Below are 24,914 nucleotides of genomic sequence, written 5' to 3'. Positions count from 1 at the left end.
AGGGTAAGAGAAGAAATTGGACCCGAAAAATTGTTGTGCAATTTGTCCTGAGTACGCTGATACCCCATATGTGGGTGTAAACCATTGTTTGGGGCGCAGGGCAGAGCTCGGAAGGGAAGGAGCGCCATTTGACTTTTCAATGCAAAATTGACTGGAATTGAGATGGGACGCCATGTTGCGTTTGGAGAGCCCCTGATGTGCCTAAACATTGAAACCCTGTACAAGTGACACCATTTTGGAAAGTAGACCCGTTAAGGAACTTATCTAGATGTGTGTTGAGCACTTTGACCCAACAAGTGCTTCACAGAAGTTTATAATGCAGAGCCGTAAAAATAGAAAATCATATTTTTTCACAAAAATGATCTTTTCACCCCCATTTTTTTATTTCCCCAAGGGTAAGAGAAGAAATTAGACCACAAAAGTTGTTGTGCAATTTGTCCTGAGTACGACGATACCCCATATGTGGGGGTAAACCACTGTTTGGGCGCATAGCAGAGCTCGGAAGGGAAGGAGCGCCATTTGGAATGCAGACTTAAATGGATTGGTCTGCAGGCGTCACGTTGCATTTGCAGAGCCCCTGATGTACCCAAACAGTACAAACCCCCCACAAGTGACCCCATATCGGAAACTAGACCCCCCAAGGAACTTATCTAGATGTGTTGTGAGAACTTTGAACCCCCAAGTGTTTCACTACAGTTTACAACGCAGAGCCGTGTAAATAAAAAATCTTTTTTTTCCCACAAAACTTATTTTTTGGCCCCCAGTTTTGTATTTTCCCAAGGGTAGCAGGAGAACTTGGACCCCAAAAGATGATGTCCAATTTGTCCTGAGTACGCTGATACCCCATATGTTGGGGTAAACCCCTGTTTGGGCACACGGGAGAGCTCTGAAGGGAAGGAGCACTGTTTTCCTTTTTCAACGCAGAATTGGCTGGAATTCAGATCGGATGCCATGTCCCGTTTGGAGAGCCCCTGATGTGCCTAAACAGTGGAAACCCCCCAATTATAACTGAAACCCTAATCCAAACACACCCCTTACCCTAATCCCAACAGTAACCCTAACCACTCCTCTAACCCAGACACACCCAACCCTATTCCCAACCGTAAATGTAATCCAAACCCTAACCCTATCTTTAGCCCCAACCCTAACTGTAGCCCCAACCCTAGCCCCAACCCTAGCCCTAACCCTAGCCCTAACCCTAGCAATAACCCTAGCCCTATCACTAGCCCTAACACTAGCCGTAACACTAGCCCTAACCCTAGCCCCAACCCTAGCCCCAACCCTAGCCCTAACCCTAGCCCTAACCCTAGCCCCAACCTTAGCCCTAACCCTAACCCTAGCCCCAACCCTAGCCCCAACCCTAACCCTAGCCCCAACCCTAACCCTTGCCCTAGCCCTAACCCTAGCCCTAACCCTAGCCCTAACTCTAGTCCTAACTCTAGTCCTAACTCTAGCCCTAACCCTAACCCTAACCGGAAAATGGAAATAAATACATTTTTTAATTTTTTTATTTTTCCCTAACTAAGGGGGTGATGAAGGGGGGTTTGATTTACTTTTATAGCGGGTTTTTTAATCGGATTTTTATGATTGGCAGCCGTCACACACTGAAAGATGCTTTTCATTGCAAAAAATATTTTTTGCGTTACCACATTTTGAGAGCTGTAATTTTTCCATATTTGAGTCCACAGAGTCATGTGAGATCTTGTTTTTTGTGGGACGAGTTGACGTTTTTATTGGTAACATTTTCGGACACGTGACATTTTTTGATCGCTTTTTATTCCGATTTTTGTGAGGCAGAGTGATCGAAAACCAGCTATTCATGAATTTCTTTTGGGGGAGGCGTTTATACCGTTCTGCGTTTCGTAAAATTGATAAAGCAGTTTTATTCGTCGGGTCAGTACGATTACAGCGATATCTCATTTATATCATTTTTTTATGTTTTGGCGCTTTTATACGATAAAAACTATTTTATAGAAAAAATAATTATTTTGGTATCGCTTTATTCTCAGGACTATAACTTTTTTATTTTTTGCTGATGATGCTGTATGGCAGCTCGTTTTTTGCGGGACAAGATGACATTTTCAGCGGTACCATGGTTATTTATATCAGTCTTTTTGATCGCGTGTTATTCCACTTTTTGTTCGGCGGTATGATAATAAAGCGTTGTTTTTTGCCTCGTTTTTTTTTTTTTTTTCTTACGGTGTTTACTGAAGGGGTTAACTAGTGGGGCAGTTTTATAGGTTGGGTCGTTACGGACGCAGCGATACTAAATATGTGTACTTTTATTGTTTTTTTTTATTTTATTTAGCAAAAGAAATGTATTTATGGGAATAATATATATATATTTTTTCTTTATTTAGGATATTTTTTTTTTTATTTTTTTTTACACATGTGGGGAATTTTTTTTTTACTTTTTTACTTTGTCCCAGGGGGGGACATCACAGATCATTGATCTGGCAGTGTGCACAGCACTCTGCCAGATCTGCGATCTGCTGTGCAGGGCTGCAGGCTTACCAAGTGTCTGCTCTGAGCAGGCACTCGGTAAGCCACCTCCCTCCCTGCAGGACCCGGATGCCGCGGCCATCTTGGATCCGGGACCTGCGGCGAGGAGGGAGGTAGGAGACCTTCGGAGCAACGCAATCACATCGCGTTGCTCCGGGGGTCTCAGGGAAGCCCGCAGGGAGCCCCCTCCCTGCGCGATGCTTCCCTATACCGCCGGTACACCGCGATCATGTTTGATCGCGGTGTGCCGGGGGTTAATGTGCCGGGGGCGGTCCGTGACCGCTCCTGGCACATAGTGCCGGATGTCAGCTGCGATATGCAGCTGACACCCGGCCGCGATCGGCCGCGCTCCCCCCGTGAGCGCGGCCGATCGCGTATGACGTACTATCCCGTCGGTGGTCATACGGGCCCACCCCACTTCGACGGGATAGTACGTCAGATGTCAGGAAGGGGTTAATCTTTGCACTTTGATTTAAAAGAAAACTTCCATCTTCCTCTCTCTGGATGTGGATTCCTAGATAATATGTCACATTTCCTAGGTCTTTCGTTTCAAAATGCTGGTTCAAAATTTTAGTAATTTTCCCAATTTCAGCTTCTTCTTGATGAACTACAATTACATAGTCCACATATAAGAGAATATACATCCATTTTCCATCTGTATATCTCGTGTACAGGCATGGATCCGCTTGACCTCTTTTAAATCCTTCTTCTAACAAGACTTTGTTCATTTTAGTATTCCATGCTCTCGCTGATTGCTTAAGACCATAAAGAGATTTTTGTAGTTTGCAAACAAGGTTCTGTTCACCTTCCTTTATATAACCTTCAGGTTGAGTCATGTATAAGTCCTCCTCAATGTCACCATTTAAAAATGCGGTTTTGATATCCAAATGTCTGACAAACATCCTTTGTACTGCAGCTACCGCCAGCAATGCTCTAAATGTTGTCTGCTTAGCGACCGGGGAAAAAGTAGCATCATAGTCTTCGCCATATTTTTGAGAATATCCTTTTGCGACCAATCTCGCTTTAAATCTGTGGATTTTACCTTCACAATCATATTTGGTTTTAAATACCCACTTGCACTTAATTGCCTTTTTACCTTGTGGTAACTCAGTGAGTTTCCAAGTTTGAAGTTGATGAAGCGAGTTCATTTCTTCATTCGCGGCATTGATCCACTTTGTTCTTTCATGGGCGGGTAGTTTCTGCATTTCATCCCATGACTGTGGCTCTGACTCAGGCAGTGTCTTCACAACATAGGATAAACGTTTAGCTGGTATTCCTTTGTTTGATCTTGACGAACCGTCTGATTTCAGGTTCACTTAGGCCTTTTGTTGTTTCTTCAGTGGTTGAAGAGTCCAGCCAGACTTCTACATTCTTTTCTTCATTGTCTTGTAATTGTGACTGAGATTGTTCTTGTTGCTTCATCTGGACTGCTGGCATAATGTCATAAAACTTGGGGGACACGAAGTTTTCATCAAACACTACATCTTTACTTATTGTGACCTTGTTTGTCTCTGGGTGTAGAATTCTATAACCTTTCTGGGTTTCACTGTAGCCTACCAGGATGCCTTCCTTGGCATGAGATTCCCACTTAGTTCGTTTTTCTTTGGGAACATGTGCAAATGCTTTACTTCCGAAAATCCTTATGTGTTGTAGTTTTGGTTTTGTACCATTCCATTGCTCAAATGGAGTCTTCCCTGTCGCTTTACTTGGTAGTCTGTTCTGAAGATAACAAGCCGTCATAATAGCTTCGCCCCAATATACTGTAGGCAAATTTGCATCAAATAACATACTCCTTGCGCTTTCACAGAGTGTCCGGTTTCTTCTTTCTGCTACACCATTTTGCTCAGGGTTGTATGGTACAGTAGTTTGAAATATGATTCCATTTTTCTTTAAAATGCTCTGTGTTTCATTACTTGTATACTCAGTTCCATTATCTGCACGTAAAGTTTTTGGCATTCTTCCAAACTTGTTATGTACTTCAGCTAGATATATTCCAAGTTTCTCTGGAACTTCATTTTTGCTGTGAAGTAAATAGACAACTGTATATCTTGAATTGTCATCAATAAATGTAAGAAAATATCTCTTCTTTCCAGGGGTCTGAGTACGCATTGGACCACAGATATCCGTGTGTACTAAATCTAGTGGTTGTTCTGTTCTTGTAGTACTTTTCTTAGGAAAGGCCTTTCTGGACATTTTCCCTTTGATACAGCTGGAACACTTCATTGTCTGATTACATGAATCAATTGTAATATTGTCAGCTAATTGTTCTTGAAATAACTTTCTTATTGCTTCTGGGTCTCTATGCGCAAGCCGCCTGTGCCATACATGAATACAGTTCTTGTGCAGTTCTTGCTTAGCTGTGCATGCACACTCTTTACATTTCAACTGATACAGTTCATCTCTGATTTTTCCTTTTGCTAATGTGTGACCCTCTTTTGAGATGATGCAGCTATCTTCCTTAAATGTAACTTCATTACCCTGTTTTGTGAGCTTTTTCACAGATAACAGATTACTTTCAAGACTAGGCACATATAGTACATCTTTTACATGAATCCTTCTACTTTGTGTTGCAGAGATGTTACAATCAATATAACCGTCTCCTATGCCTTCTGAGTTCATGCACTGACCGTTCGCCATTATCACTTTATCTGACTTACTTTGGTTAAGTTTAGTAAAGAAGTCTCTGTCATTGGTCATGTGACTAGTTGCACCAGAATCTATGCACCATGCATGCTTTGATTTAAATGCATTGACTGATGTGAATGCAGCTTCAGTATTCACTGAATCATTGCTTTCAGATACAGCACTCTTAACTCTCTGTTGACTGTTTTGCTTTTTCAGCTGATTCATTTTAGCTTTCCAGACTCTGCATTCAGCCTTTAAATGACCTGGCTTCTTGCATACAAAACATTCACGTGTCTCTTTAGGGTGGTTTCTGCTGGTGGGCACACCCTGTGTTTGTAAAGCAGTTTCCTTGTTACATGTTTTGCTGCTCACATTTTCAGCTTTTCTCTTATATTCATCTACAAGCTTTCCTCTGACGTACTCCAATGTAAGCTCATCATCTGGGCGTGCATCTAGTGCAGTTACAAGCGTATCATAGCTTTCTGGGAGACCACTAAGTAATAGTGCTGCTACATGGAAGTCCTTCATATCTTCCCCAATGCCCTGCAGGCGCTCTACAGTCTCCAGAGTATTTCTAATGTAGTCCTGCATGTCCTGGTCATTGTGCAGCTTAGACTGGTACAGCTTTCTCATTAGATAGAGTTTATTACTTAAATTTATTCTCTCATGTACTTTCTGCAGCTGCTTCCACATTTCCTTTGCAGATTCACACTTGCACACATGCACAATCTGATCATCCTCTATACTGAGTGATATGGTGCTCTGTGCTTTCTGATCCATTTCTAGCCATTCCTGTGGTACTGGGTCAGGCTTAGGGTCCTGAGTGTATTTCCACGTACCTTCTCTTATCAGCAGCATCTTCACCTTGAATTTCCAGGTAGTTGGTAGTTCTGGTTATTCAGGCTTGGCACTGTAAACTTTGTTGAGTTGCTGCTGGCGGCCATTTTACTTCTTCTCAGTTTGCTGTTGTCTTTCTATCTCTGTGCTCTGCAGGTTTGGGATTGCCTTGACTTCTGGGCCGATAACCTGTTAGCAGCGGGTTAATCAGCGTGATGTCCACAACGAGCAACAGAGAATGTTCCTTTATTAAGAACTAAGAACATTCAGCATACAACATGAGAACAGGATCAATCTGGTTTCTGAGAGAGAGATATGCTGTTACTTTCAGTTTCAGTTGCAGACACTAGAAATTTGCTCACAGGGAAGGAGGAGGAGGAGCATCCTGTCTGTACATGAGGACTCCTTTTTTTTTTTTTAAACTTTGTTAACAGATGAACAATATGCATGCAGACATAAAAAATCACATCATATTAATCAATATGCATTAGGCCAACAGTTGGCAGCCGATGTGATACAATGATTAAAGGAAATAAATAGTTCTACGTGTTTTCTATCAAGTAGAATCGGGACCAATATTGTAGAAGCAAATACCAGGCTTCTGGATATAGACACGGGAAGTCACTGGACATGTCGCCAAAGGTGCAGATTATAGAGTCAGGGTGTTAGGTGTGGGCTCCACAGACTGCTGAGATATAAGGAATAACATCATCTTGATTTTGTTAGGAAGCACCGACTTTACAGAGTTCTCCCAATTGATCATTTTATCATTGTGTTGAATGAATGATGTCCACAGCTTTTTTATTATTATTTATTTTTTAGGAGTTGTTGGTTTGGCTGGAAGTCCTGGAGAAGCCGGCTTTCCCGGTGCACCCGGTAATGTCTACTAAATGGATAAATATCTTTTGTACTTTTATAATTATTGTGATTAAACTGAAATATGATTGTTTCTTTTATAGGAGAAATAGGAAAAGATGGGCCACAGGGGCCCAAAGGTAAGATACTGATTATCATATATCATAAATATAATACCAGGCTTTATGTGCAGGGTTCATCTACTGTTACATCTCACCCAACACATATTTACTGCTTGAATTTCTTATTTGCTCATTACAGGAGAAAGAGGTGACACCGCAGAAGGTAAATTTAAAGAATCTATTTATTTATCTTTCTACCTGAGAAAGGTCCTCAATTGGACTGAAATGTTACCATCACTGTCGGCTATTATATCTATCTATCTACCTATCCATCTATCTATCTATCTATCTATCTATCTATCTATCTATCTATCTATCTATCCATCTATCATCTATCTATCCATCTATCTATCTATCTATCTATCATCTATCTATCATCTACAGGCGCTTCTCACAAAATTAGAATATAATAAAAAAGTTAATTTGTTTCAGTTCTTCAATACAAAAAGTGAAACCCATATATTATATAGAGTCATTACAAACAGAGTGATCTATTTCAAGTGTTTATTTGTGTTAATGTTGACGATTATAACTTACAGCCAATGAAAACCCAAAAGTCATTTTCTCAGTAAGTTTGAATACTTAACAAAAAACACCTGCAAAGGCTTCCTAAGCATTTAAAAAGGTCCCTTAGTCTGCTTCAGTAGGCTCCACAATCATGGGGAAGACTGCTGACTTGACAGATGTTAAGAAGGCAGTCATTGACACACTCCGCAAGGAAAATAAATTTTGCATTTCATTTGGAAATCAAGGTCCCAGAGTCGGGAGGAAGAGTGAAGAGGCACACAATCCAAGCTGCTTGACGTCTAGTGTGAAATTTCCACAATCAGTGATGGTTTGGGGAACCATGTCATCTGCTGGTGTTGGTCCACTGTGTTTTATCAAGACCAAAGTCAGTGCAGCCGTCTACCAGGAAATTTTAGAGCACTTCATGCTTCCCTCTGCCGACAAGCTTTTTGGAGATGGAAATTTCATTCTCCAGCAGTTCTTGGCACCTGTCCACACTGCCAAAAGTACCAATACCTGGTTTAAAAATAACAGTTTCTGACTCCACTGTAGGTAACATGACTCATGTCTGGTGGTCTTGCCCCCGAATATCTAAATTGTGGACAGGATTATTTGATCTCTTCAATAAATTATTCAGCACTAAGTTCCTTAACTCTCCAGAAACAGCTTTACTATCAATATTCCCTATATTGATTTTTAAGGGGTGCACAAGGACTAGCTGTGCCCACTTTCCCTGGCCCGTGTTTTACATCCCTGATGAACTGATATGTTTGACATGCAATGCTGCTAGATTGTATGTAACTGTTGAACTATATGTGTATTATAAGATTATTAATGCGATGTACTAGGGGAAGAGTAGTATCCAAAGTAGCCCACTAGAGGGGAGCACGATAGTAAAAGACAGCATTAGGATAGGATGATATGAACTAGTTAAATTAGGAGGGGCCAACTGCGTAAGGGATAGAGAACTTCCTGCTTATAATCAGAATGGCCAGGGAGCCCGGGCAGTGCAGAAGGGCCTCAGAGCCCATGCAGGGCAGTTGAGCCATGTAACGTTCTACAAGTGAAGGAGCCCAACTCGTCCTGGGCCTAAAGATAACATTTGCTAAGAAGCAGAGGAATGCGGACAGCTGTTTCATGATGGCGGTCAGCTTCTTAGGAAGACGCCTGTGTGTCTGTGGCGAAACAGACCGGGAACTCCTACAGTTAGTTAGACTGGTCAGACAAAGAGCTGTGTTATCGGGGACAAGGATGTGACCCGAGGTGTTCCTAAAGAAGAGAGGGATAGCATATGGGCAGAAAATGATGTGTCTTGTGAAATAACCTGTGCTGTACGTAATTGTGAACTGGACGAGCTGAGAATGGAACTAAGTAAAATCAATGGTTTGCAGTTGGGACCTGACTCTGTCTCACTTTATCAGGACTCTAAAGAAGGAAATTCCCAGTGAAACAGAGAAGACCCAGAGGGACAGGAAAGTAGACAAAAGGGTACGCTACTGATGGGACATTGTATGCATGTGATGGAGGGCCATGGTGCGCTGAAGCAGCCACCTTTTAGAGCCATGACGACAGCCCTGGCTCCCCTCATACATTTATACCATAAAAAATTGACTATTTACAGTATTTTTAGCTGCAATGAGACAGATTATCCCCAGACATTGGAGATCAATCACCATTCCTTCTAAATTGCAATCGATTGAGGTGATAGATAACCTTATTCACATGGAAGAGCTCATAGTCTCTGACAGTTGGCTGAACTTGGACTCATATGAATATATGAGAGCTTGGTTACCCTGGACATCATTCAGAAATTCATCTCAATTTAAAACTTGGTTAACATCGCCATTCTAGTGATGTTGAGCCATTAATATCACACTCAAAACATGCAAAATTCCCCTCTCTATACCTCCCTCCTGTGTTGGCCTTTGTGTTCCCCCCGATTCTTCCCTATGGTGTCTTGTCATTTGAATGCAACAATTTATTCACATAACATGGTACAATGTTTCAATACTAATTGTTGCACAATACATTCCATTTTCAAATAAGTATACTCTGGTTAATATACTTACATTTTGTTGATTGTACCTGTTGTGCAACCTGAATTTGATTTTGATGTATGTTGAAATATCAATTGTTAATTATAACTTCAACAAAAATATATTGAACCATAAAAACAACAGTATCACTGTGCTCTATGGGGTATTGTCAAGAGGAAGATGAGAGACACCAGACCCAACAATGCAGACGAGCTGAAGGCTGCTATCAAAGCAACCTGGGCTTCCATAACACCTCAGCAGTGGCAGGGGCTGATCGCCTTCATGCCATGCAGCATTGATGCAGTAATTGATGCAAAAAGAGTCCCGACCAAGTATTGAGTGCATTTATTGAACATACATTTCAGTAGGCCAACATTTCAGATTTTAAAATCATTTTTCAAGCTGGTGGTGTAAAGTATTCTAATTTACTGAGATAATGACTTTTGGGTTTTCATTGGCTGTAAGCCATAATCATCAACATTAACAGAAATAAACACTTGAAATAGATCAGTCTGTAATGACTCTATATAATATATGAGTTTCACTTTTTGTATTGATGAACTGAAATAAATTAACTTTTTGATGATATTCTAATTTTTCTTTTGGCAGACCTTGCACTGTGTGCAGAGCTCTTATGAGTGTAGTTGTACCAAAATTACACTTTGTTCACAATATTTGAATGAGGCACTACAGTTGGTGCCTTCAAGAGTGTATGGATGACCCTGCTTGTAATTATTGGCAGTCTTTGCACTTAGTGCATAGCCTTTATGAGTCTAGGAGTACCACTAAATGACAATTTGAACATAACGTGTATGAGGCACTCCTTTATGTCTAATACAGGGTACCTCTTGGGTACCTAATTTTTGCCACTTCTTGCTTTCTTCATAAATTACACTGAAATTTCCTATTTTTTAATTAAAAATTCAATTTTGGTTTACTTAAATTAATTTTTTTAAATCCTTTTTAAATTTTACCTTCTATACAATTGATTATAAAAGGAAAGAATATTTCTTAACATTTGTTTTCCTGTATACACCACTTTCTCGATTCGATTTTGAATGTTTTATTGTCAGTCCTTAAAATGGAGTAAAAGAGTGACACGATTGTTCTCAACAGTGCTCTGGGAGTCAGCGATGTTTCCAGGAGTCTTCCCCATGCTGTTCTCCTTCCATTCAGCATTTTTTCCATTCATTTCAACATTTTCACTGCCCCCTCCTTGTAGGGTTTGCCTAAAAAATGCTCTAATTTCCCATTAACTCCCATTATACTTCTTGCTTTACAAGCATCTGAGCATTAGGAATTGCTTGGTTTGAGTAACGAGCATTCCAGCATTTTATTGATTGCTCATCCCTATTCAGCACACGTCTCCTCTTGTAGGTAATTCAAACTCTGCTCTGCACGTTAGGAGCAACGTGAAGCTACTTGACGGACGTTTAGGAAGTTTAGGTCCCAGTTACCATCTAATAGTTCTTTGGTTAGGGCTATCTCTGTAGTCTCAGGCACCACTAGTGATCTCAGTGTCAGGATATCTAGTCTGTACAGGAACCAGCAGGCTTAGTTGGGTTTTTTAGTGTCTAACCTATTAATCCCGAGTGAGTTGCTACACAGGCAGAACGTAAGCTATGCCTCCTGCTAATACCGTATCAGATGGTGGTGCTGAATGTTGCGAAGTGCTGAATAGGGTTTTACATATTTCTGATATGCTAACCATCCCTTCCGTGGTGGTGACGGTGCCATCGCTGCGTTGGCGACTTCCTCCTCTGCTTTGTGATTCCACTGAGTCAGTTGAGGGTGCCTTCAGTAGTGCATCTATCAGAGTGTGCTTGTATTTCCACATTTTCCAATCTCGTTCTAGTGACTGAAGTAAGGATGACATATTGTGCTCTTAGTGGGGATCCAGCAAGGTGGCCATCTTGTAATCAGCACGTAACAATCCCACCAACTCAGCGGTCATTGCGCAAGCACAGCAACATGTATTGCCTCATGTGTGCCAGGCTGCCCAGAGGCAACAACAGGCTGTCCTTGGTGGGAGGTGTATCGTCTGGGTCCTCTGCATCCCCCCAGCCATGCTTCAGTGAAGTCCATGCGCTGCTTAGGGTGTTATCCTGCTGTGAACATGGTTGTTCCTTCTTCTCCTCCTCATCCTCCAAAACTGTCTCCTGTGTACCTTGCTGCTGTTGGTACAGGAAACCAACCTCCAAGACATGTGTGGATGCCTGGCCTGATAATGGCGTGAATGGCCCGAGCTCCTCCTCCTCTTCCTCCTGTGCCACCATCTCATCCATAATTGCCTCATCAACAATTATTATAATACTTAACTAGATAGACTGAAAATTGTTTTCCTGCTTTGTCAGCAATTATTAATATTATTAATCTGTCAAAGTTAAAGATGATTTCATTTTTGTTTTAGGTCCTAGGAACTGTAGAGACTTAAAAGATCTAGGATTGACTCTTACTGGATGGTATTACATATATCCAGATGGCAGTCCAATGAGAGTCATGTGTGACATGGAAACCGATGGTGGGGGATGGATTGTAAGTGCAAGCAGCGAAAAGGGAAAAAGAATGACATAAAAAAATGAGGTTTTGCTGTATATAGAGCTGTTAGAGGAACTTAGCAAACACAGCATAATACAATAAGAATGTGTAGCATACATTACAAGTGTTGCCATACACAGTAAATGCTCATGAAACATAACAAAAAAGAAGGGTCACATAAGTCCCGTGTGGAGGAGGGGCAAACGAGGGTCTCCGCCACCTCCTTACACAGGAGGAGGAGGAGATGAGCTGTGACATCACCTATTGTGAATGGTAGTTCTTATGTTATCTAATGTATGTAGAGGTGTTATCAGTCATTGTACAGGAGGAGGAGGTGAGCTGTGACATCACTTATTGTGAATGGTGGATCCTGTGTTATCTACTGTATATAGAGGTGTTATCAGTCATTGTACAGGAGGAGGAGGAGGTGAGCTGTGACATCACTTATTGTGAATGGTAGTTCTTATGTTATCTAATGTATGTAGAGGTGTTATCAGTCATTGTACAGGAGGAGTAGGTGAGCTGTGACATCACCTATTGTGAATGGTAGTTCTTATGTTATCTAATGTATGTAGAGGTGTTATCAGTCATTGTACAGGAGGAGGAGGTGAGCTGTGACATCACTTATTGTGAATGGTGGATCCTGTGTTATCTAATGTATGTAGAGATGTTATCAGTCATTGTACAGGAGGAGGAGGTGAGCTGCAACATCACCTATTGTGAATGGTAGTTCTTATGTTATCTAATGTATGTAGAGGTGTTATCAGTCATTGTAAAGGAGGAGGAGGTGAGCTGTGACATCACTTATTGTGAATGGTGGATCCTGTGTTATCTACTGTATATAGAGGTGTTATCAATGATTGTACAGGAGGAGGAGGAGGTGAGCTGTGACATCACTTATTGTGAATGGTGGATCTTGTGTTATCTAATGTATGTAGAGGTGTTATCAATGATTGTACAGGAGGAGGAGGTGAGCTGTGACATCACCTATTGTGAATGGTGGATCCTGTGTTATCTAATGTATATAGAGGTGTTATCAATCATTGTACAGGAGGAGGAGGTGAGCTGTGACATTGCCTATTGTGAATGGTGAATCCTGTGTTATCTACTGTATATAGAGGTGTTACCAGTCATTGTACAGGAGGAGGAGGTGAGCTGTGACATCACCTATTGTGAATGGTGGATCCTGTGTTATCTAATGTATGTAGAGATGTTATCAGTAGAGATGGGTTGAGAAGTGGATGTTCGGGTTCAGCCGAACAGTTACAAAAACTTTGGGTTTGGGTACCAGAACAGTACCCGGACCCAAATCCAAACCCGAACCCCATTCACTTGAATGGGGGGCCCGAACATCCAGCGTTTGCCACGCTGTCATGTGCATGATAGCGCAGCAAACACCGCTTCTGATTGCCGGTTGCTAGGTTTGTTATCAAGAATAGATTTATTTAAATAAATAATTTTAAAAAAATGGCGTGGGTCCCCCCATTTTTGACAACCAGCCTTTATAAATCAGACACCTGGGGGCTGGTATTCTCAGGCTGGTAAAGGGCTATGGATATTGGTCCTCCAGCCTAAAAATAGCAGCCCGCATCCTCCCAGAAAAGGCACATCTATTAGATGCGCCAATTCTGGCGCTTTGCCTGGCTCTTCCCACTTGCCCTGTAGCGGTGGCAAGTGAGGTTCATATTTGTGGGGTTGATGTCACCTTTGTATTGTCAGGTGACATCAAGTCCATGGGTTAGTAATGGAGAGGCGTCAATAAGACAACTATCCATTACTAATCCTACATCACAGCTCACCTCCTCCTCCTTTACAATAACTGATAACACCTCTATATACAGCAGATAACACAGGATTTGGCATTCACAATAGGTGTCACAGCTCTCCTCCACTATCTCCCTTCACAGTGACATTTCCTCTATTAGAGCATGATCATCAAATAAATACTTCAGTAACTGCTGTGGGATCCGAGTCAGTCTATTGCTATATTGCGGAAGAACAGGAGGTATGAGTCCAGTATTCAGCCTGGTGGAAAATGTATAAATTGCTATTTCTTTGTATAGATGATTTAGAAGAAAGATAAGATAAAAAAAAATATTTTGGTATAAAAACTGCTTGGGACAATAGGTCATTTTCTGATTATATCTTACCTTCTATCCAGGACTAGGTGGGAGCACACCACACAACCTCACTACCAAATGAAACGCCATCTCATGGAACTTCACCAGGGAATCTAATCCACGTCTTATCTTTGCAGGTCTTCCAGAGGCGCTGGGATGGTTCTGTAGATTTTAATAAAAACTGGGACTCCTATAAGAAAGGATTTGGGAATCAGTGGAGTGAATTTTGGCTGGGAAATGATAACATCCATTTATTGACATCCACAGGTAGAGCTCCATTTATAATCCTTGTATGGATATAAGCATAAAGATTTATCTATTACCTTACACCCACAAACCTTCAAAGATCTCATTTTTGGAAACCAAGTGTAGAGGATAATTGAGACTGAAGTAACACTGCCCTAAAACTGCTCCAAAACAGATCCACATTGTGTCCAAATAATACCAGTATATAGTGTAAAATAGCAGAATAATATAATGCATTGTTTAGTGGGTAAACATTCTTTGTTAGGGAGATAAAATATAATACTGCCATAATAATGCTCTACGTGGTGCCTAAATAAAACTACCAATCAGCAATCATATAACATTCCTATGAAGAGCCAAGATAATGTTGCTATGTAATGTTGGCACTATATGTATTGCTATATAATACCCTGACCCTATCACTAACCATGTACATAGCCCTAACCCTACCCCAAATGGTAACCCTATTCCAAACATAGCCCTAACGCTGCCCCTAGCCATAAACCTAGCTCTAACCCTAGTTAGGATTAGAAAAAGTGCAAAAATGTTGAAGCATCTTCTAGTGATGAATGAAGACAGTATACAATTATATTCAGTGAAAATGATTCAATACAGTTTTCATTCATTATCTTCAACCATCTCGATAGCTGTGTATGCAGAGCAGAGTTGTGGATGACAAACTCATCTAGACTGCTGCGCACTGCATAGGCAGCAGCAGGGGCACTCATTGTGCCTTTCCAAGATGTAGCAGCACTTGCTGATGCTGCTCATTTGACAATGGGAGGGGAGGACAAAAATTAGCATCCCTATAGACTTTAGCAGCTGCCCCTTTGACCCTTCCCCCACCCATGTGCTATGCCATTGCCATTGTCAATTAAAAGGGGAGCCTAAAACCATATTCAATAAAAGGTAAGGTATTGCGTAGACGCCACATTACTCAATGTTAGACATGTGCCAGGGACAGACATTATTTGACAGTGAAATGTCTGCTGACGTTCTGTTGTAACACATACGTGTAAATTCACAGGTAAATTCCAACTTCGAGTCGACTTAGAAGACTTTGATAAAAATTGTGTCTATGCCGCATACAGCGACTTCCGAATAGGAGGAGAATCAGATCAATATCCTTTATATGTGGGGAATTACACTGAAGGAACTGCAGGTAATATTCTTATACTCCGGCATCTGATAATCTAAAAATCAAGATATTTGGAAACCCACAATATGATAAGGAGAGAGCCCTAATCCCAAGGCTTCTCTGCTCAGTAACTACCTAACACTAGTAATCTGTCCTCTATTTTTCCATCTCTTCACAGGGGATTCTCTGTCCTCGCACAGAAACAAAAAGTTTTCTACCATCGACAATGATAATGACTCCAGTAGAGCAGTCAATTGTGCCAAATTATATTCTGCTCCCTGGTGGCATACTGCTTGCTTTGATTCCTCCCTGAATGGGGAGTATCTACGAGGGGAGCACAATAAAAAGGGGGGGATCGCTTGGTCAACCTTTAAGAAAATTAATTACTCACTTAAGTTCTCAGAAATGAAATTTCGGCAAGATATTGAGTAAAGAATGATGAAGGAGACCATGTGAGAAGACAGACAATGTCAGGCCAGTCTGCATTATAACTGGACGCTCGGACCCCGCCTGATTCCACCAAAGACCCCAATTGAGATCTGAGCATGGTTCAGGAGAATGGCGGAAGGTGTTATATATAAGAAAACAAAACGGTGGTCACATTAGGATCTTAATATTAAAAGCATTATTCTTAATAATAAAAATACATACTGTGTGGCAATTCTGCAGAGTATTTAAGGGGGACGTATGGGATTGGAAAGACAGCCAAGTCTTTCCAATCCCATACGTCCCCCTTAAATCTGGTCTGCTCTGGTCCAATAATGATTGTAATTTATCTGAGTCGTCAATTGTCATTAAATGTAACAAAATAAAACACAACAAACGGTGATCATTGGAAAAGCAGTGATGTTAACATTAAATTCAACATAAAAGAACCACATTTTGAGGGTAAGGAAAATCTGGATATATTTAAATAAAAAGAAAAAAATATAAGTATACAGAATACAGACACTGCAGTATACAAAAAGTGCTGGGTTCCTCTCTAATGATTGGATAAGAGCGATCACCTGGTCTCCTCTATCGCACATTAACAAGAAAAGGACTGGGACTGTGACCACGTGATCTATCTGATCAGTCATCTCAGGGGGGGCTCAGTATATGTATCATACACTTTTTCCAGCGACCCCCAGAAGCTGACACATGAAAGAGGTCGCTAATGGGACCTTTGATGGAACGAAAATGTGAAGTACATGCTCTATTATATCTATTATTCCTACCTAAGGCTGCAATTCAATTCCCAAATAATGGCACCCTTCAACACTGGGAGCTGCAGGACTCATTTCAGTTTATGGTAGTGAAGTTCCTGGTGTTCTGGGGCACTGTGGTGGATTATTGCAGTTATGACCCAGTAAATCCATAATCACGCACACTTCTCATAAAATTAGAATATCATCAAAAAGTTAATTTATTTCAGTTCTTCAACACAAAAAGTGAAACTCGTATATTATATAGAGTCATTACACACAGAGTGATCTATTTTACGTGTTTATTTCTGTTAATGTTGATGATTATGGCTTACAGCCAATGAAAACCCAAAAGTCATTATCTCAGTAAATTAGAATACTTTATAACACCAGCTTGAAAAATGATTTTAAAATCCGAAATGTTGAAGCACCTGTATGTGGTAAACATTACTCCTACCACTAGGTGCCCATACGCTACACTCCATACATTGTGCGCTCAGTGTTGCGTATTGACATGGTGAATAGTTGTGACCAGTTGTTGTACTACAAGAAAACTATCCATGAAACTCGAAGAATGACTAAAAGGTTTTCATAATTCGGCTTGGACTGGCCCATAGGGGAACAGGTAAATTCCTCGGTGGGCCTCTGTGCAGGAGTTTCATCACACCTTTATCTTCTTCATTGCTGTGCTGTTTCATATTATCTGTACCTATCTCTATGGCTAACCTGTGAGCTGTGATGTCGTCTTACAATCCAGATATGCCATAAAATGGTTGCTACGTTCCCTGTCTAGGCATTTATACATGCAAAGTTAGCCCCTCCAGATTGGCAGTACTATTCTATGTGATGTGATTTGTAAAAGACATATTATTCAAATTTACTGGGTTCAGTGAATTCCTAAAAAAATCAAGATGACTTGGATTCCCATCGAATCGATTCATTCATCTCCAGTTTTTAGGAACCTCTCAGTCTTGCCAACTCAGCAGCAATTAGTTCCAGACCCTTCATTATCCTGGAGCTACTAATAAGTATTATTCAATGAGTAAACACGACTTCCACTGATGTCCCCAAGGAACTCTTCCTCAGACAGTACTGCTGGGACGTCTTCTTGTTTTCAAACCAATTAATTATTTTCTATGTTTGATGCAAGCACAGGGCACAGTGCATCATTCTCAAGTGGACGCAATAATCTCAGTACAATAATAGTTGCAGTTTCAACTTACTATCAATTAACCTTATGACACAATGCCACAAGAGGCTGTTAAGGTATTCTGTTTTCGTACATCATGCAGACTAAGAAAAGGGACCTCAACCCCCTCCATCATCACCACCAACAACATTATGGTGCCAGAATTTGCCACCCAGGGCTAAGGACCTGGTGTTTGTGCCTCCTCCACACCCTTTACATGAACCTTGGGTCAAGGCCATCAGTGCAGATAACTCAGAGATAGAATTGCTGCACTTGTGTACTCTACCAAATAGTACAGAGGATCGGACCATCCAGAAATGGTCCCAATTATCAAATGTGCACCATGGCCCGTCTGCAGAATCCATTTGCCCTTTTGTATAACCTTCTGAGTTTTAGAATAGAGACAAAAGAATGTCTAACCTCCTGTTACAGTTTCCATGCCGGGTAGTACAATGTACTGCTTTTGTGATGAGACTCTGCATTTTGAAAGTTTTGAATCAAATTAAAAGTTTCTAAAGTTTAATGAAAATGTTACTACAATATAAATAACCATCAAAATATTGAAATAGAGGTTAACCCCTTTACCCCCAAGGGTGGTTTGCACGTTAATGACCGGGCCAATTCTTACAATTCTGACCACTGTCCCTTTATGAGGTTATAACTCTGCAACGCTTCAACGGATCCCGGTGATTCTGACATTGTTTTCTCATGACATATTGTACTTCATGATAGAGGTAAAATTTCTTTGATATTACCTGTGTTTATTTGTGAAAAAAATGGAAATTTGGCAAAAATGTTGAAAATTTCGCAATTTTCCAACTTTGAATTTTTATACATTTAAATCACAGAGACATGACACACAAAATACTTAATAAGTAACATTTCCCACATGTCTACTTTACATCAACACAATATTGGAACCAACATTTTTTTTGGTTAGGGAGTTATAAGGGTTAAAAGTTGACCAGCAATTTCTCATTTTTACAACACCATTTTTTTTAGGGACCACATCTCAGTTGAAGTCATTTTGAGGGGTCTATATGATGGAAAATGCCCAAGTGTGACACCATTCTAAAAACTGCACCCCTCAAGGTGCTCAAAACCACATTCAAGAAGTTTATTAACCCTTCAGGTGTTTCACAGGAATTTTTGGAATGTTTAAATAAAAATGAACATTTAACTTTTTTACACAAAAAATTTACTTCAGCTCCAATTTGTTTTATTGTACCAAGGGTAACAGGAGAAAATGGACCGCAAAAGTTGTTGTACAATTTGTCCTGAGTACGCTGATACCCCATATTTGGGGGTAAACCACTGTTTGGACGCATGCCAGAGCTTGGAAGCGAAGGAGCGCCATTTGACTTTTCAATGCAAAATTGACTGGAATTCAGATGGGACGCCATGTTGCGTTTGGAGAGCTTCTGATGTGCCTAAACATTGAAACCCCCCACAAGTGACACCATTTTAGAAAGTAGACCCCCTAAGGAACTTATCTAGATGTGTGGTGAGCACTTTGACCTATTAAGTGATTCACAGAAGTTTATAATGCAGAGCCGTAAAAATAATAAATCATATTTTTTCACAAAAATGATCTTTTCGCCCCCAATTTTTTATTTTCCCAAGGGTAAGAGAAGAAATTGGACTCCAAAAGTTGTTGTCCAATTTGTCCCGAGTACGCTGATACCCCATATGTGGGGGTAAACCACTGTTTGGGCGCAAGGGAGAGCTCGGAAGGGAAGGAGCGCCGTTTGACTTTTCAATGCAAAATTGACTGGAATTGAGATGGGACGCCATGTTGTGTTTGGAGAGCCCCTGATGTGCCTAAACATTGAAACCCCCCACAAGTGACACCATTTTGGAAAGCAGACCCCCTAAGGAACTTATCTAGATGTGTGGTGAGCACTTTGACCCACCAAGTGCTTCACAGAAGTTTATAATGCAGAGCCGTAAAAATAAAAAATCATATTTTTTCACAAAAAATATTTTTTCGCCCCCAATTTTTTTTTTCCAAGGGTAAGAGAAGAAATTGGACCCCAAAAGTTGTTGTCCAATTTGTCCCGAGTACGCTGATACCCCATATGTGGGGGTAAACTACTGTTTGGGCGCATGGCAGAGCTCGGAAGGGAAGGAGCGCCATTTGACTTTCCAATGCAAAATTGACTGGAATTGAGATGGGACGCCATGTTGCGTTTGGAGAGCCACTGATGTGCCTAAACATTGAAACCCCCCACAAGTGACACCATTTTGAAAAGTAGACCCTCTAAGGAACTCATCTAGATGTGTTGTGAGAGCTTTGAACCCCCCAAGTGTTTCACTACAGTTTATAACGCAGAGCCGTGAAAATAAAAATTCTTTTTTTTCCCCACAAAAATTATATTTTAGCCCTCAGTTTTGTATTTACCCAAGGGTAATAGGAGAAATTGGACCCCAAAAGTTGTTGTCCAATTTGTCCTGAGTACGCTGATACCCCATTTGTGGGGGGAACCACCGTTTGGGTGCATGGGAGAGCTGGGAAGGGAAGGAGCGCCATTTGGAATGCAGACTTAGATGGAATGGTCTGCAGGTGTCACGTTGCATTTGCAGAGCCCCTAATGTACCTAAACCATAGAAAACCCCCACAAGTGACCCCATATTGGAAACTAGACCCCCCAAGGAACTTATCTAGATGTGATGTGAGAACTTTGAACCCCCAAGTGTTTCACTACAGTTTATAACGCAGATCCGTGAAAATAAAAAATCCTTTTTTTTCCACAAAAATTATTTTTTAGGCCCCAGTTTTGTATTTTTCCAAGGGAAACAGTGTAAATTGAACTCCAAAAGTTGTTGTCCAATTTGTCCTGAGTACGCTGATACCCCATATGTGGGGGGAACCACTGTTTGGGTGCATGGGAGAGCTGGGAAGGGAAGGAGCGCCATTTGGAATGCAGACTTAGATGGAATGGTCTGCAGGCGTCATGTTGCATTTGCAGAGCCCCTGATGTAACTAAACAGTAGAAACCCCCCATAAGTGACCCTATATTGGAAACTAGACCCCCCCCAAGGAACTTATCTAGATGTGTTGTGAGAACTTTGAAACCCCAAGTGTTTCACTACAGTTTATAACGCAGAGCCGAGAAAATAAAAATTCTTTTTTTTCCCACAAAAATAATATTTTAGCCCCCAGTTTTGTATTTTCCCAAGGGTAACAGGAGAAATTGGACCCCAAAAGTTGCTGTCCAATGTGTCCTGAGTATGCTGATACCCCATATGTTGGGATAAACCCCTGTTTGTGCGCACGGGAGAGCTCGGAAGGGAAGGAGCACTATTTTACTTTTTCAACGCAGAATTGGCTGGAATTGAGATCGGACGCAATGTCGCATTTGGAGAGCCCCTGATGTGCCTAAACAGTGGAAACCCCCTAATTATAACTGAAACCCTAATCCAAACACACCCCTAACCCTAATCTCAACTGTAACCCTAACCACACCCCTAACCCTGACACACCCCTAACCCTAATCCCAACCCTATTCCCAACCATAAATGTAATCCAAACCCTAACTTTAGCCCCAACCCTAACTTTAGCCCCAACCCTAACCCTAGCCCTAGCCCTAACCCTAGCCCTAACCCAAGCCCTAACCCTAACCCTAGCCCTATCCCTAGCCCTAACCCTAGCCCTAACCCTAACCCTAACCCTAGCCCTAACCCTAGCCCTAACCCTAATGGGAAAATGGAAATAAATAAATTTTTTAATTTTTCGTAACTAAGGGGGTGATGAAGGGGGGTTTGATTTACTATTTATAGCGCGTTTTCTAGCGGATTTTTGATTGGCAGCCGTCACACACTAAAAGACGCTTTTTATTGCAAAAAATGTTTTTTGCGTTACCACATTTTGAGTGCTATAATTTTTCCATATTTTGGTCCACAGAGTCATGTGAGGTCTTGTTTTTTGCGGGACACGTTGACGCTTTTATTGGTAACATTTTCGGGCACGTGACATTTTTTTATCGCTCTTTATTCCGATTTTTGTGAGGCAGAATGACCAAAAACCAGCTATTCATGAATTTCTTTTGGGGGGGCGTTCATACAGTTCCGCGTTTGGTAAAATGGATAAAGCAGTTTTATTCTTCGGGTCAGTATGATTACAGCGATATCTCATTTATATCTTTTTTTACGTTTTGGCGCTTTAATACGATAAAAACTATTTTATTGAAAAAATTAATTATTTTTCCATCGCTTTATTCTGAGGACTATAACTTTTTTATTTTTTGCTGATGATGCTGTATGGCAGCTCGTTTTTTGAGGGACAAGATGATGTTTTCAGCGGTACCATGGATACTTATTTCTGTCTGTTTGATCGCATGTTATTCCACTTTTTGTTCGGCGGTATGATAATAAAGCGTTGTTTTTTGCCTCGGTTTTTTTTTACGGTGTTCACTGAAAGGGGTTAACTAGTGGGACAGTTTTATAGGTTGGGTCGTTACGGACGTGGCGATACTAAATATGTGTACTTTTATTGTTTGTTTGTTTTTATTTAGCTACAGGAAAATATTTATTGGAACAATATATTTTTTTTTATTATTTATTTAGGAATTTTTTTTTTTACAGATGTAATTTTTTTTTTTTAACATTTTTACTTTGCCCCAGGGGGGGCATCACAGTAAAGTGACAGATCGCCGATCTGACACTTTGCTGTGCACTGTGTCAGATCAGCGATCTAAAGTGCACAGAAGGGAGGCTTCCCGGCGCCTGCTCTGAGCAGGCGCTGTGACGTCACCTCCCTGCAGGACCCTGATGCAGCCCCGCGGCCATTTTGGATCCGGGGCTTGCAGGGAGGAGACGCTCGGTACAAGGTGAGCACATCGCCTTGTACCGATCGTCTCAGGGAAGCCCGCAGGGAGCCCCTCCCTGCGCGATGCTTCCCTGTACCACCGGAACACTGCGATCATGTTTGATCATTACAATGATATACAGTACAATCCAAATCTGGAGGTGCTAAGGGGAGCTGCCCGGAAATTCCAACCTTTACTACAAAAAGATGCAGCTTACAATCCATTTTTCCAGACCCCCCACTAATGTGTTTTAGGAAGTATCATTGTCAGAAGCTCCCTGTCCTCTCCAACAGATTCAGGAACCTTTCCTTGCAACCAGAAAAAATGTAAAACCTGTCCATTCATAATGATCACAGACAAGATAAAGATCCCCAACTCACATCAGGACTACAAGATACCAGATACTTTCAGCTGCATCACATCTAATGTTGTGTACCTAATTATTTGTACTAAATGTCCAACTGGGGGTCTGTATGTAGGGGAGACAGGGCAAAAAATGAGAACAAGGATGAACTCTCATCGCCACACAATAAGAGAAAAAAGAATGGATCTACCTGTGGCAATACATTTTTGTCTCCCTGATCATAGCACCAACGACATGAGATTACTTGTATAAAGGGTAATTTCAAATCTCAAAGAGACAGAAGAATCTGGGAATATAAACTGATGACGACCTTTGACACACTCAGTGCAGGAATTAATGTGTCACATGGATTTATGTCTTTTTACAGTACATCATTTAAGGAATTTGCTCCTCAGACCACATGGGGGCATCAGAACACAGAACCAGACCCCAATCAGAGGACAACAAAACATTCACACTCCTTATCTATGAACTGTTCCAATATTTATGGACACAACTGTTTATCACTCTCACATAATGGTAGTTCTGCTTCACGTCACCTGTCTTATCTATGGCATTATTTCTGGGCTGTATTGTGCATAAATATGTGATTTTTCAGAATTTGTATTAGTCTCCGCCTGATGAAGGGACCTGCGTAGTCTCGAAAGCTTGCAATTTGTTACCACCTTTTCAGTTAGCTATTAAAAGGTATCAACCACTGAGGACTCTCAATTCTAAATATTTTTCTATGATATAGTTCCTAATTATCTTTATATTGGGAGAACAAAAATATTCTCCAACTAAAATTGAGGTCAACAGAAAATTCAGGAACATTTACCCATCACCAGTAATCTAATACATGCAACGTAATTATTATATATTCATATATTAGACACATGCAGGCCTTGCATGAACTCTTCCAAAAAATCAACCATCAAAACATATTGGGGCAGAAAGCTCCATAGTCTCACTGCTCTTACAGTAGAGAGCTCTATAGTCTCCCTGCTCTTACAGTAGAGAGCTCTATAGTCTCCCTGCTCTTACAGTAGAGAATTCTATAGTCTCCCTGCTCTTACAGTAGAGAGCTCTGTAGTCTCCCTGCTCTTACAGTAGAGAGATCTATAGTCTCCCTGCTCTTACTGTAAATAACTCCATAGTCTCATTGCTCTTACAATAGAAAACTCCATAGTTTCACTGCTCTTACAGTAGAGAGCTCTATAGTCTCACTGCTCTTACAGTAGAGAGCTCCATAGTCTCACTGCTCTTACAGTAGAGAGCTCTATAGTCTCCCTGCTCTTACAGTAGAGAGCTCCATAGTCTCCCTGCTCTTACAGTAAAGAGTTCTATAGTCTCCCTGCTCTCACTGTAAATAACTCCATAGTCTCATTGCTCTTACAATAGAAAACTCCACAGTCTCACTGCTTACAGTAGAGAGCTCCATAGTCTCACTGCTCTTACAGTAGAGAGCTCTATAGTCTCACTGCTCTTACAGTAGAGAGCTTTATAGTCTCCCTGCTCTTACAGTAGAGAGCACCATAGTCTCCCTGCTCTTACAGTAGAGAGCTCTATAGTCTCCCTGCTCTTACAGTAGAGAGCTCTATAGTCTCCCTACTCTTACAGTGGAGAGCTCTATAGTCTCCCTGCTCTTACAGTAGAAAGCTCTATAGTCTCCCTGCTGTTACAGTAGAGAGCTCTATAGTCTCCCTGCTCTTTCAGTAGAGAGCTCAATAGTCTCCCTGCTCTTACAGAAGAGAGCTCTATAGTCTCCCTGCTCTTACAGTAGAGAGCTCCGTAGTCTCCCTGCTCTTACAGTAGAGAGCTCTATAGTCTCACTGCTCTTACAGTACAGCGCTCTATAGTCTCA

The 24,914-nt window shown here is 41.1% G+C and overlaps 1 protein-coding gene across 2 annotated transcripts in view; it reads left to right on the top strand.

Moving 5' to 3' along the window:
- The window catches only part of LOC143805193 (ficolin-1-B-like), a 29,332-nt gene extending 13,109 nt beyond the window's left edge, over positions 1 to 16,223 (top strand). For both annotated transcript variants that reach the window (XM_077284168.1, XM_077284169.1), the window contains exons 5-11: positions 6,787 to 6,840; positions 6,924 to 6,959; positions 7,081 to 7,104; positions 11,895 to 12,019; positions 14,280 to 14,409; positions 15,416 to 15,550; positions 15,705 to 16,223. In XM_077284168.1, coding sequence (XP_077140283.1) covers positions 6,787 to 6,840; positions 6,924 to 6,959; positions 7,081 to 7,104; positions 11,895 to 12,019; positions 14,280 to 14,409; positions 15,416 to 15,550; positions 15,705 to 15,958 — 758 coding nt within the window. In that variant the 3' untranslated portion in view covers positions 15,959 to 16,223. The remainder of the gene's footprint in view (positions 1 to 6,786; positions 6,841 to 6,923; positions 6,960 to 7,080; positions 7,105 to 11,894; positions 12,020 to 14,279; positions 14,410 to 15,415; positions 15,551 to 15,704) is intronic.
- Positions 16,224 to 24,914: the final 8,691 nt, after the last annotated feature.

The sequence above is a fragment of the Ranitomeya variabilis genome, chromosome 2 (genome assembly GCF_051348905.1).
Source record: "Ranitomeya variabilis isolate aRanVar5 chromosome 2, aRanVar5.hap1, whole genome shotgun sequence".
Taxonomy (NCBI): domain Eukaryota; kingdom Metazoa; phylum Chordata; class Amphibia; order Anura; family Dendrobatidae; genus Ranitomeya; species Ranitomeya variabilis.
The sequence above is the reverse complement of the archived record's forward strand: the minus strand, read 5'-3'. Positions and strand labels throughout refer to the sequence as shown.